This window comes from Misgurnus anguillicaudatus, chromosome 7 (genome assembly GCF_027580225.2).
Source record: "Misgurnus anguillicaudatus chromosome 7, ASM2758022v2, whole genome shotgun sequence".
In the NCBI taxonomy this organism is placed as follows: Eukaryota; Metazoa; Chordata; class Actinopteri; order Cypriniformes; family Cobitidae; genus Misgurnus; species Misgurnus anguillicaudatus.
Window position 1 is genome coordinate 1,625,050 of NC_073343.2, and position 12,703 is coordinate 1,637,752.

A 12,703-nucleotide genomic window follows, 5' to 3' on the forward strand; every position below is an offset into this window, starting at 1 on the left:
TTTTTCCATGCTGAGCATTGAGAGTTGAAAAATATTAGAAATATAAATGATGCACACCAAAGCTTTTCCGCCCGCGGGCCGGCGCATGTTTTCAATTGATTCCAATGGAATTTTTCAAATAAGCCGGCGCTCTGCGTTTTTTCCATGCTCGGCGCTGAGCGTCGAGATTTGAACGAGATTCAACTTTGGGTGAAAAGCTTAGCTCGTCAATGTCAATTCTCACACGGCCGTCCAATCTCAGTGGACGAGGGGCGGGACAAGTTTCACAACAACCTACGGGCTCACAGCTCAAGTATCAGCTAAAAAGCGCTCGGCTGAAAAAACAGCTGTGTTTAAAAGTTTTGGTGTGCACAACCCCTTTTGGGTGAAAAGCTCAGCTCATCAATGTCAGTTCTCACACGGCCGTCCGCAGTGGAGGAGGGGTGGGACAAATATCACAACAACCAACCGGCGTACCGTTCAACGACTGATAAACAAACCGTTCAGCTGAAGAAAGCTCGCAGTCGGCGTCCGCTGGCGTTTTCAGACGCGTAAAAAAGCTTTGGTGTGCACACCCCCTAACATTGGTTGAACGAGTTTTAATATTGTAAATTACTGTTCAGTAGTCATATAACAAACACATTAGACTCTTCATCACTTGTATGCTTGTTTTCACTGTTTTTTAAAGGTTATCCTCAGATGCTAAAATGCTGAAACTGACAAAATATTCAACACGTTTTGTTTTTGATCGGTTTAACTCAGTTAAACGTAGTGCAAAAACCCTAAAAAAAAGTCCTCTATGCTGTCTGATGAGGCTGTGTTTCTTAAACCCGAGAGGTTAATTTTATCCCAACACCATGCCAACATACTTGATTCTATAACCTGAATCACTGAATAAGGTTGTTATTGGACTTGTTTTACTGAAACCTTTACTGAACTTTCCACCCTGCTCCTTTCATGTTGGCACTGTGTCCTACCTTATTTTTCTTTGCATGCAACTTATTTTAAACATTATTATGTGTTTTGCTGCAACCTTGGATGTTCTAAGAGATTTGCCTAAAGAAAGTGGTACCAGCCAAAGAAAAGGAGGTCACCCCTGGGGCTTTTCTGGTGTTGGTGAGCACCTGGTGGATCAGAGGGAAAAGCGCTGCTCAAGATCAGATCAGTCACAAAGTATTGCATGCACTCACCCATAACATTACCAACCCACCCTGCATAAAAGGCAACATGTGATGCAAGTGAAGCAAAATGAGCAATGCTGTAACTAAATAGAAATATGAAAATTCATCATTTAGTCACGCTTATGCTTTTATAAACCTTAATAAAAAAGCACAAAAAGGGAGATGATACACAGAACAGTTACTGACAGTCTCAGTCCCCATTTACATTCATTGTATAGATAAAAGCACCAAATCTTTCACATAGAAATAAAAGTCAAACACATTTGAAACAACATTAACATAAGTAAATGATAACAATTTTATTTTTGAATAAAACAAACCCTTTAAGGTTGTTAAAATTGCGGTTATTTTACCAATAATGCCTACAATTGTATCTATTACTGATGTGATTCTTTTTCTCTCCATTTTGCCCTTTTTTACTTCAACACAATGTACAATAATGACGTAGTCCATTGGGTCATTGGCTGCCTGGAGCCAATGCTATTCATATCTGACAAATGAGCCGTAATAAGAGAACTTTCAGTTCCTCCTGTCACAAGAACAATTCTCGCAAATTGAAATTTTTCACTTTAACAATAACACAATTTATTATACCAGTCAAAAGGAAAAGATTTCTTGCAAATAGCAATAACTAAAAAAGTTATTTGTACTCATAGACGTAATATCCAATAAGTACTCACTGAATATCAAAATAATTTTAATTCTTAATAATTAGCACATCTGCAAATGAATAGTGAACTATTGGTATTGCTTTAAGGGAATGTGCATATTTTATATGCTTTGACCCATCACCATTTCTTTTTAAATTGAACTATTTTATAATAATACAGTGCAACAAAATAATTGACTACATTTAGCCTATTATTAATATGACATACAATATAACATCTTTTTAATAATTTCAGATTTATTACAACGCTTTACACATTGCAGGACACTGCCCAAAAAATGACATGTCAACTGCATGAATATTACATGTGAGGTCAGAGAATCCCCAGACACACACCGGACCACAAAGTAACCTAACCCAATGTTTTACTTCACAAAACTGATCAACATATGCATTTAGACTACCAAAATGTGAGTAAACAGGATTTGTGCATCACCATCACACTATATGTACGCTACACAGATCAATGCAGTCGCACTGCACACTTAAAAAGGGATCACTATATTTACCTGCTGAGAGTCCCAGGTTATTCTGCATGATCGGACCTTAATTTTGCTGCATTGTCCTTCAGCTGTGAATTCCTGCACAGTCTCGACGTGGTTCCACTCCATGTCTAACACAGTCAGGTGCGCGTGCCCGGGTCTTATAATGAAACAGATGGACACTCTGTATACGGATGCGGTGTTGCGCGTGAACTGGGACGCAGCACACTCAGTAGTGAGACCCCAAAACACAGCCGCAATCCCCTCTTCAAAACACGAGTGAAGTCATCCGGCACATTACCGATGAGTCAGGCTGTCATCCCCACACCGCGCCACTGACTTTGCGCGTTCTTGTTTATTATACATAGTTACGATCTTGCCACTGATGAGTAATTACAGTTGCATAATCATTAATTGGAGGAAAATGCGTGACCTTTATAAACTGTTAACGTGAATCTTTGATGATGGATGCTGCGTAAGTTTTCTCCCCAGCCATAATTTTGACGTGCAAGCACTTCTCTCTTTCGCTTTAATGTGTACAGTATGTGTGTGCGTGTGTTTCTCCAGCCCGGTGTGGACTGCAGCACACTACAGTAGCTTTGGGATTCGTTTAATCGTGTCGGCTCGTTCGAACTGTTCGTTCTGATGAGTCACTTTAATAGATTCTTTGCTTCAGAGACGTCCTCACGACGAATTTCCTGTTCTTTTTATTTAATATTAAATGTTAAAATTTATTTAAATAATTATATAAATAAGTTGTATAATTTATATTAATATATACAAATTAATATATACTAAATATATTAATATATATACACTGAAAAAAATGATTCATTCAATTTACAAAATTTTATTTAAGCTCAATTTATTTAAGCTACATTTAAACAAAAACCAAAATTAGAAATACAAAACAAAAAAAAACTTTATTTTAAATGTAGCTTAAATAAATTGATTGCGACCACTTACCTTAAAAAGTAATTAGTAAATTGAATGAATCATCATTATATCATTTTTTTAAATAATTTTTTTTCAGTGTATATGCTATGTTAACTTGTACTTTAGTATTTAATTCAATGTAAGTTTATAGGCTACTGCTTTTTCATGCTTTTTTATTAAACAAACAATAAATGCAGTAATAATAGTTAAATAACAGGAAAAACATTTAAAAAATCTAAAATACACTGCATTAAAAATACAAAATAAATGCTATTATACTAAATTAAATATTTATTTTAAATATAATTAATTCGATTTCTGTTTATTTTAAATAACGATTTTAATACTTGACTTCCTATTTAAGTATTTTGTTAATATTTTGTATAGTGTAAAATTAAATTATGTTATGTGTTTTGTAATCTTTTCACTTTAAATATGTCTGTGTTTATCCAAATTCTTGAAAGCGTTTACCGTTTTAACGTGCTGTTTATTAGTCCAATGGTCTTTGTGAATCGGTTCACCTAAATCACCAAAAGAACCGATTGATTCGAAAAGAATGATTCGAGGCGACTAGCACCCCCTCCCCTTCCAGGAGCGCCGCTGTCAGGCTGCCCGCGCTGCGCCACAGCTGCCCCACACTCACTTTCACTCCCAGATGCGCGTCAGACTCCTGGTGCACAAAATACTTCACTGCCATGAATGTTTTGCGCCTCTGCGACACGACACACACATGATGCATTTACTAAAAGTGTGCAATGCACAAAAAGAACACGATTAAATTGATGGATAGAAAAAACTGGCACCATGGTTTACCCAGGTATCAGGTGCAGCATATACATACTATGGTGTATACATACATACTATTTAATGAAAAAATACCATGGTTTTGCCATAGTTAGACCTACATATTTAAAACATCATTTATTTATCATGGTACATAAACTGTTGTAGGTGGTGTGTTTAAAATTTATGCAGTCAAGTAATATATATTTAAAGATATCGATAGAGTTTTTAATGCTGAGATGTTGCTATCCACATTCAAATGCTTTTTAGATAATGCAACATTTAACAAAATGTACATACAAAATATGCAATTGAGGACAAAATGCACGTACAGTATAGTAATGAAACTACAGTATGTGTTACTATTGGTCAACTGATAGTACTCTGTGTTAGTGAAGATCATTGGTTGAATCCCAGGCAACACACACCGTTAAAAAGACTTATAGCTTCACTGCACTATAAGTTGCTTTGGATAAAAGCAACTGCATAATGTAAATGTATAGTAGGTATGAAGCTAAATTTATGTCTGGCGCTTACACATTGCACTTATTGGCAGTGGACCAGCTAAGACGGGGCAAATCCATTTTAGTATTAAAAAAATGATGAACTGTTTTAAGTTTTTAAAGCATCTGGAATGGGCAGTCTATAAGTGCTACATGTATAATAAAGCTGAGCCAGCCATTTAGTTTCCCCCAGCATTTTAATCGCTGCTGGTACGGATTCATTTAACTGACCACAGTCATTTAATCCTGACCTTCACACGTCCATGCGCACAGCCATTGTGCTATAGGCCAAAATCTGTGCTTTTAACTTTAGCAGACACACTGTACAATATGCATCAGCCAGCCATGTTTTGTGGTAATGGCTTAGTTTTGGAAAACATTAAAGAGATGGACAATGAGGAAGCCAAAGAGGTGATCTATAAACTGGAGACTTGGGATACTCCAGATAAATATCAAAATTACCCCATGATTTACTCACCCTAAAGCAATCTGAGATATGTCCATCATCTTTCAGACACGCACATTTGGAGTTATTTTAGTAAATGTGCTTGCTCGTCCAAGCTTTATAATGATAGAAAACAGGAATCAGGGAACAACTTCTGACTTTGAACCACAAGAAAGTGCATTCTTGGACTTGGACAACTTGGACAAGCATAAAATATGGATTTTTTTTTTACAAAATTACACCGATTACCCTCAGAAGGCCTTTATTAACCCCTTGGAGCCTTGTGGATTACTTCTGTGAAGGATGGATGCACTTTTTTGGGCTTCAAAGTCAGAAGTTGTTCCCTGATCCCTGTTTTCTACCATTATAAACTTGGAAAACAACATTTACTAAAATAACTCCTAATGTGTGTTCATCTGAAAGATGATAGACGTATGTATCTCAGATTGCTTGATATCAAAAGCTGTGCATCCAATTAGTAATTTTTTTGGTTAAAGTCATATTAATAAATTACTATCAATACATTAATAATATATACCTAATTTTTTTTAAATGTTAAGGACAATTTGGATTGCCTCATGTGGTCTAAAGTAAAATCTGGATCCAAATGAGGAGATTTATGTAGAAGAACGTGCTGTCTTCGAAAGCAACCGCATTACCAGGATTTGTATTCCTCTTCTGCTGCACTGGGCCAAAACACATTGCTGTTTCATTACTATGCAGGCGCCCCTAGGTACAACATGCACAGATCTTTGGAAACATTAATGGGCTAAGCATTCATCTCTATGGACAGAGCATTTGCATTTTCACAGAACCCCAAATCGCATTTTACGGTGAATTTTGCCTATCTCATAAAGTTTTATCTGTCGGGAGCAGGAGGTGCAGCGAGACCAGAATGCATCATGACAGAAAAGTTATAACAGCAGCAAATTTGGAGAGTAAAGGTCAATGATGGTGCTATCAGACTGGGGCAAGGGCAATGTCGTATACCTTTAAAAATGAAGCACAGCATTTAAATATACACTCACCTAAAGGATTATTAGGAACACATGTTCAATTTCTCATTAATGCAATTATCTAATCAACCAATCACATGTCAGTTGCTTTAATGCATTTAGGGGTGTGGTCCTGGTCAAGACAATCTCCTGAACTCCAAACTGAATGTCAGAATGGAAAAGAAAGGTGATTTAAGCAATTTTGAGCGTGGCATGGTTGTTGGTGCCAGACGAGCCGGACTGAGTATTTCACAATCTGCTCAGTTACTGGGATTTTCACGCACAACCATTTCTAGGGTTTACAAAGTATGGTGTGAAAAGAGAAAAACATCCAGTATGCGACACTCCTGTGGGCAAAAATGCCTTGTTGATGCTAGACGTCAGGAGAATGGGCCGCCTGATTCAAGCTGATAGAAGAGCAAATTTGACTGAAATAACCACTCGTTACAACTGAGGTATGCAGCAAAGCATTTGTGAAGCCACAACACACACAACCTTGAGGCGGATGGGCTACAACAGCAGAAGACCCCACCGGGTACCACTCATCTTCACTACAAATAGGAAAAAGAGACTACAATTTGCACGAGCTCACCAAAATTGGACAGTTGAAGACTGGAAAAATTTGCCTGGTCTGATGAGTCTCGATTTCTGTTGAGACATTCAGATGGTCAGAATTTGGTGTAAAAAGAATGAGAACAGGGATCCTTCATGCCTTGTTACCACTGTGCTGTTGGTGGTGGAGTGGGGGATGTTTTCTTGGCACACTTTAGGCCCCTTATTGCCAATTGGGCATCGTTTAAATGCCACAGCCTACCTGAGCATTGTTTCTGATCATGTCCATCCCTTTATGACCACCATGTACCCATCCTCTGATAGCTACTTCCAGCAGGATATTGCATCATGTCACAAAGCTTGAATGATTTCAAATTGGTTTCTTGAACATGACAATGAGTTTACTGTACTAAAATGTCCCCCACAGTCACCAGATCTCAACCCAATAGAGAATTTTTGGGATGTGGTGGAACAGGAGCTTCATGCCCTGGATGTGCATCCCACAAATCTTCATCAACTGCAAGATGCTATCCTATCAATATGGGCCAACATTTCTAAAGAATGCTTTCAGCACCTTGTTAAATCAATGCCACATAGAATTAAGGCAGTTCTGAAGGCGAAAGGTGGTCAAACACAGTATTAGTATGGTGTTCCTAATAATCCTTTAGGTGAGTGTACTTCTGATAGCTTTGACATTTACATCCTTTTATCCATCAATAGAATATATCAACTCTATCTAAGATCTAGCTGCACTCTCCAAAAATAGACTTGAATGGGCAAAAGCTGCATCGAATGCGTGGGTTGAACCCTGTAGCCATGTGCATAATGACAAGGGGATACACCGGAGACACCTAAAAGGCAGTCTGATATATTCTGACCCTGACAGAGAGACATACATGAACATCAAACAACTTCAGTACTGCACGGTAGATACTCAGCTGCTCTGTATTATCAGGGGGAGGGGAGATATTTAATGTGCTGAGCATGAAGCTATCTAATAATTCGATTTCTGGCCTGGTATAAAAATAGAGCATATTTGCAGACTTGCATATTACGCTGACAGTTTTAGAGTATATAATCATAGACGTTTTAAAAGTTTATTGGGCGGATGTAATTAAAATATCATCGCATGATGCGGTCTGTAAAAGAGAGCCCGCCCCCCACCGAATGGATTATCTGTATAACAGCTGCATTATGGGACACAGGGAGGGACGCATATCGGGATGCCTCAGCGAGCGAGTCACTCATTTATAACATAACTAACTGGAGATGCTGGGAAGACCCCACTGGCCACCTGTTCAATAGCTTTGTATGAATACACTTTAGTAGGATGTTATGAGTCCTACAGACATTGATTTCCTTGTTCTTAAAAACAGCCTTGGAGATTAAATATCGTCAAAAGTGACTGGGTATTTACAAAAATAATTAAAAAATTGAGAAATGTGACCCTGTCTGTAAAAATCCAGGCTAAAGTGTCACAATCAAATTTTGAGATTATGAGCATCGAAGTTTAATCTTTGACACGACCTTAGTCAGTATTAAAGATATCAAGATACACAATGTTCTTTATATGTAGGATGACTTCATGTAGAAAACAGATGATTTTAGCTGGGTTTTCACAGGCAGCGTCTAAAATACAAACACAATCTCATTTTTCTTTAAACGCATGATCAAACACAGACATGTGGAGCCAGACAGAAAGTGCTTTGAAACCAGGCTGTAACACTTGGGAGTGTTATATGGTTGACTGAACTTCAGGGAAACCTGCATGTAGAGTTTCTCTAAAACTTCCTGTGTTCCCCACATGAACCACCGCAGAAAGATTGTGGATGTGAACTGGAGCTTATCAGCACACAGCACACTAACTCCCTACTGTGGAGCTTCCAGTTTTTAACCTACAGCTACTGCATCTCATGTGAGGCATAATGTAATTACATGGCAACTACCGTCAGAACCGATGTGCATGAGGCTGAATCCCAAAAAAAAGGGATAAAAATAGGAAATGATCATGACAATCTGCACACTGCACTACCTACATGTCAACTAACTTGCATTAGAGTTGAGCATGCATTAGTAGACTTATGCTTAGGGTCAGAAGATTAGTTTTACATTTAAAGGGATAGTTCACCTAAAAATGAAAATTCTGTCATCATTTATTCACCCTCATATGTTGTTCCAAACCTGTATGAGATTTTTGATAAATGATGGTAACAAAACAGTTGATGGCACCTTCAGTTTAAAAATAATATGGTGCTAAACAGCATGAAAAGTGGTTCACTGGCTTGTACTCAAAGGGGAACCATTTTAGTGCCAAACATCACCTATGTAGGTGCTATATTCATCCTTTAGTACCATTTTTGTTTCTACAGAGGTGCTCTGGAGCACTAAAAATGGTTCCTCCTTGATTACGAGGTTATAATACTATTTAGCACCATTTTTTAGTTGTGTAAGTCAATAAATTTTATCCGTTAAAACCATAGACTGTAAAAATGGACGTAGTGTCCGTGAAATCACCCATAGGTTTGTGAAGAGCTTTTTTGAAGCCAATAGTAGGCAGTGCCTGCCGTCACCATTGCGAATCACTTGTGGATAATCAAAAATGGTTAAAGGCGGGATGTGGGTGAAGTTGAGGAGGCTGGTTGCTGAAACCATGCCTGCCTAACGCGATTGTAGTGACAGCAGTGCCACACCCTTAATTATGCAGAACTTGAAGGGTTAATATAATTTAACGGATGAGTTACAAACAAATTCATCCCCTCACAGTTGTTATGAAGGGCAAAGATAGCTATATAGACCAAAAACACTTTTTGTACCAGGCTGTAAACATATTTATTTCTGCTGTAAAGTTAGGCATTTTAACATGGAGGTCTATGGGAATTGACTCCCTTTTCTAGCCAGCCTCTAGTGGCCAGTCGATGAATTGCAGTTTAATTCACTTCCGTATTGGCTTCACGATAGATATCGAAAGGTTGCCCCTCGGTTAAAACTCATCTTTGAGCATCATGTAAAAAAAGCATATGTAAAAGTTTTACCAGATTAAGTGTACGCATTGAAAAAAGAAAGATATGTATTAATTTGTCTAAGTTGAGGTAAGAACATAGTAAAATAGTAAAAAACAGTGGTGTTTTCCTTTAAAAAAGTCTTGTGAAATGTCCCCTTTAAGATGACTCTGATGAGAGTTAGTTGACATGTAGTTGCACTGTTATGGTCAACAGAAAGAGTAAAGGGGGCCAAATGAAATATTTCGGCTTTATTGTGACATATTATATATTGTGGCTTTAAGAGCTATCCACATTAACAACACACAGAGATTAACTGTCCTTTTAGAGCACTACTGCTCACTTAAAGCTGATCTTGCATTTTGGCTACGGTTTCGACGTAATGACGTCAAGCGACAACGAGCACACCTCTTTATGAGTGTTAAGCAGGCCAGAAGGGAACCGTGATTGAGAACAGCATGAATTTGGAACTTACCCCATTCACGCAGGGCTTGTCTGAACTCCCCCCGCTCTTCCTATTGGCCGGTTCAGAAGTCTGATCCCCTGCTGGGAATAAAACAATATTATATTATCATCCAGCGCCGAAGTCAAAATGCTTGCAGGACACTGTGTGACCTGCCAAAACTCACAGCAGCGGACAAATTTAAACACAGCTGCCAAACAAAAGGTGGTTTTATATCGTCGAGACCTAAAAAACACATCAATGAACACATCAGTCTGGAATACAAAGGAAATAGTTAACTTTGAATCAACTGAGCGCAAGCGATTTTGGCTGCCATTAATCCATATAACATGCCACTTTATGCCAGTGTAGTGGGTTGATAACAGCGTTTACCAACCTATAGGCATTTCTCTTTTGTAAGCTTTTGCTTCGCCTGTACTCTCAACTGTGTCATCTATAAATAAGCGGTGGCTTGAATCTCCAAATCCAGGGGCTGTGCCATTATGTCTGTAATCTTGTCAGAAGCTCTAGAAATATCTTCATAAACCTGCATTGGCTCTGATGGTGTCCCAGTGACCTCACACTGATCTCAAGACTATATTAGACTATAATGTAGAAACTGAATGGTACTTGCTCATGCAAAACTGCCTCCTACAATGCTATGGGGGTCTGGGTGGTTGCCAGAGCATTGAAATAAGGTTGCTTAAGTGTTTTTTTGGTTCATTGCTATTGTATTATGGATGGTTGCTATGTAAGTGTCTATTTGAAATGCATCCTTGGATGTCATCTTTACATATAAGTCTGAATGAACCTACAGATTAGGGCAGAAGTGCCTAAACTAGGGCACGTGGGCCAAAGTTGGCCCGTAATGGCCTTAAATTTGGCCTGTCATGCCACGTGAGATAAAGGGATAAACAACAGTTAGATTTTTACAACAGTTACATTTGAAAACAAAACTGCATTATTTATGCATAAACAGAGTATTTTGTTTCTTTATTTGTTTTTTAAATATTAAAAAAAATTATAAATTAGGAGAATCAAGGCAACTTTAATTTTAAAAGGGGACATACCATGAAAATCTGACTTTTTCTATGTTTAAGTGCTATAATTGGGTTCCCAGTGCTTCTATCAACCTAGAAAATGTGTAAAAGAAAAACCCAGTAACTTTATTTTGGTAAACCATTCTCTGCAAGCATGTAAAAAATAGGTCATTGAAATTTGATGTCAGAAGGGGATCTTATAATAATAAAGCCCCTTAATCTGTTTTTTTCAATCAGAGTACTCCTTAAATTTACATACAAACAGACATATTTCTCTCATAAGCTGCTTGGTTTTGTTTATGGAGGTCAAACAGTGCTCTGCATCTTTACCCCTATAGTTTGATGGTGCTGCAGTCTGTCTCAGGTGCAGATTTGGGCACAAGTAGGCAAGGAGACCAATTCCACAGAAAGAGGATTGGTTACGTAACTATAGATCACAGCAGAGACAAGCTTTGCAAAGCCCAGAGCTGACAGACACACACAAGGACACTGAAAGTATCCAAACATTTCTGAGACAAGGTGAACAAAACTGAAAAAGCAATGTGTTAAAGAGACACTATTTAAATATCTAAAATATTACACCCTTTAAAATGCATTCTGAAGGAAAATCTTACACTGTGCTGTAAGTTAACTATCCGTACCATGAGTAAGTCAACACAAATATATCTGTCTACACTTTGTTATGAAACTGTTTTTTACCTTGAGCAGTGTTTGTGATGGGAGACTCTTCGTGACGCAAGTAGAACTTTACTTCCTGTCTCCTCTGGCCCCATTTTCGTAAGTGTTCCAACATCAGTTGATCTAGGGGTATTGCTCTTTCTGCAAATAAGAACGTAGACACTCTGTCTCAAGTGGGTTATAAAAAGTCAATGTCACAACTGTTTATAAGACACTTCACAGGAGTCCAGAATTAAAAGGTATCTTTGCTGTCGGGTATCATTGCTTTCTTTGCCATCGCAGGCCATGTGTAGGACACTAGAATAACAGGCCTACAGGACCGATGTACTGTAAACAAACCCATAGGCTGTGGCACGAGGCCCGAGACATCCTGACCGCATACTACCACCCACCCACTGTCTAGAACAAACTCTGACAAGGGCTTTATTGTTATGCCAAAGTGTTGTTTTCTTTGTGGGATCTGATCCATAAATATTTCAGTCAGTACCCTTCAATGCATCTCTGGCTGTCACCCATATTGAGCGGTACGTGTAGCATTAGGGTGGTCCTTATTTTTCAACTTTTAAAAGTTCATGCTCTCACCCCACCTATATATAAATAAATTAATAAATTGGGCAAACATTTTTCAATATTAATTCATATTTACAGGTTGCTAAAGACCTTTGAAGTTTAACACATTCGTGTATTGTGTGACACTTTGTGCTAGCATGTATAATTGTTTAATAATATATACTTATGACAGCAGTGGACTCCATGCAATTAAAACTCTTGTTTTAGTTGTGATATGTCTTTCAAAGCAAGAAAGCTTCAATGTGAATGAAGTACAATATACACTGAGACAATGGCTGAAGCAACACAAAACAAGTCTGCTATATGGTTACTCGGATCTGAAACTGAAATAACTGAAACAAAGTTACCCTACAAGAAGCAAGTTTTATGTGTGCTGTGTGTTTTTAAATGGTACAGTTTTGCAAAAAATGTGATTTCGGAAATATTCAAAGGCTTTGAGCAACCGCTA

The 12,703-nt window shown here is 38.0% G+C and overlaps 1 protein-coding gene and 1 long non-coding RNA gene across 6 annotated transcripts in view; one reads left to right on the forward strand and one right to left on the reverse strand.

Moving 5' to 3' along the window:
* Positions 1-12,703, reverse strand: part of ppp1r13ba (protein phosphatase 1, regulatory subunit 13Ba) — a 42,529-nt gene that overhangs the window by 15,952 nt on the left and 13,874 nt on the right. For 3 of the 5 annotated variants that reach the window (XM_073869234.1, XM_073869232.1, XM_073869235.1), the window contains exons 3-4: positions 11,707-11,826; positions 10,001-10,071 (exon numbers count right to left, since the gene is read on the reverse strand). In XM_073869234.1, coding sequence (XP_073725335.1) covers positions 10,001-10,071; positions 11,707-11,826 — 191 coding nt within the window. Of the gene's footprint in view, positions 1-2,339; positions 2,854-10,000; positions 10,072-11,706; positions 11,827-12,703 lie in introns of those variants that run through there. The other 2 variants (XM_073869233.1, XM_073869236.1) reach the window with 2 other exon arrangements.
* The window catches only part of LOC141365231 (uncharacterized), a 146,818-nt gene continuing 145,145 nt past the window's right edge, over positions 11,031-12,703 (forward strand). Inside the window, exon 1 of the long non-coding RNA XR_012370397.1 lies at positions 11,031-11,174. This is a non-coding gene — a long non-coding RNA (uncharacterized lncRNA). The remainder of the gene's footprint in view (positions 11,175-12,703) is intronic.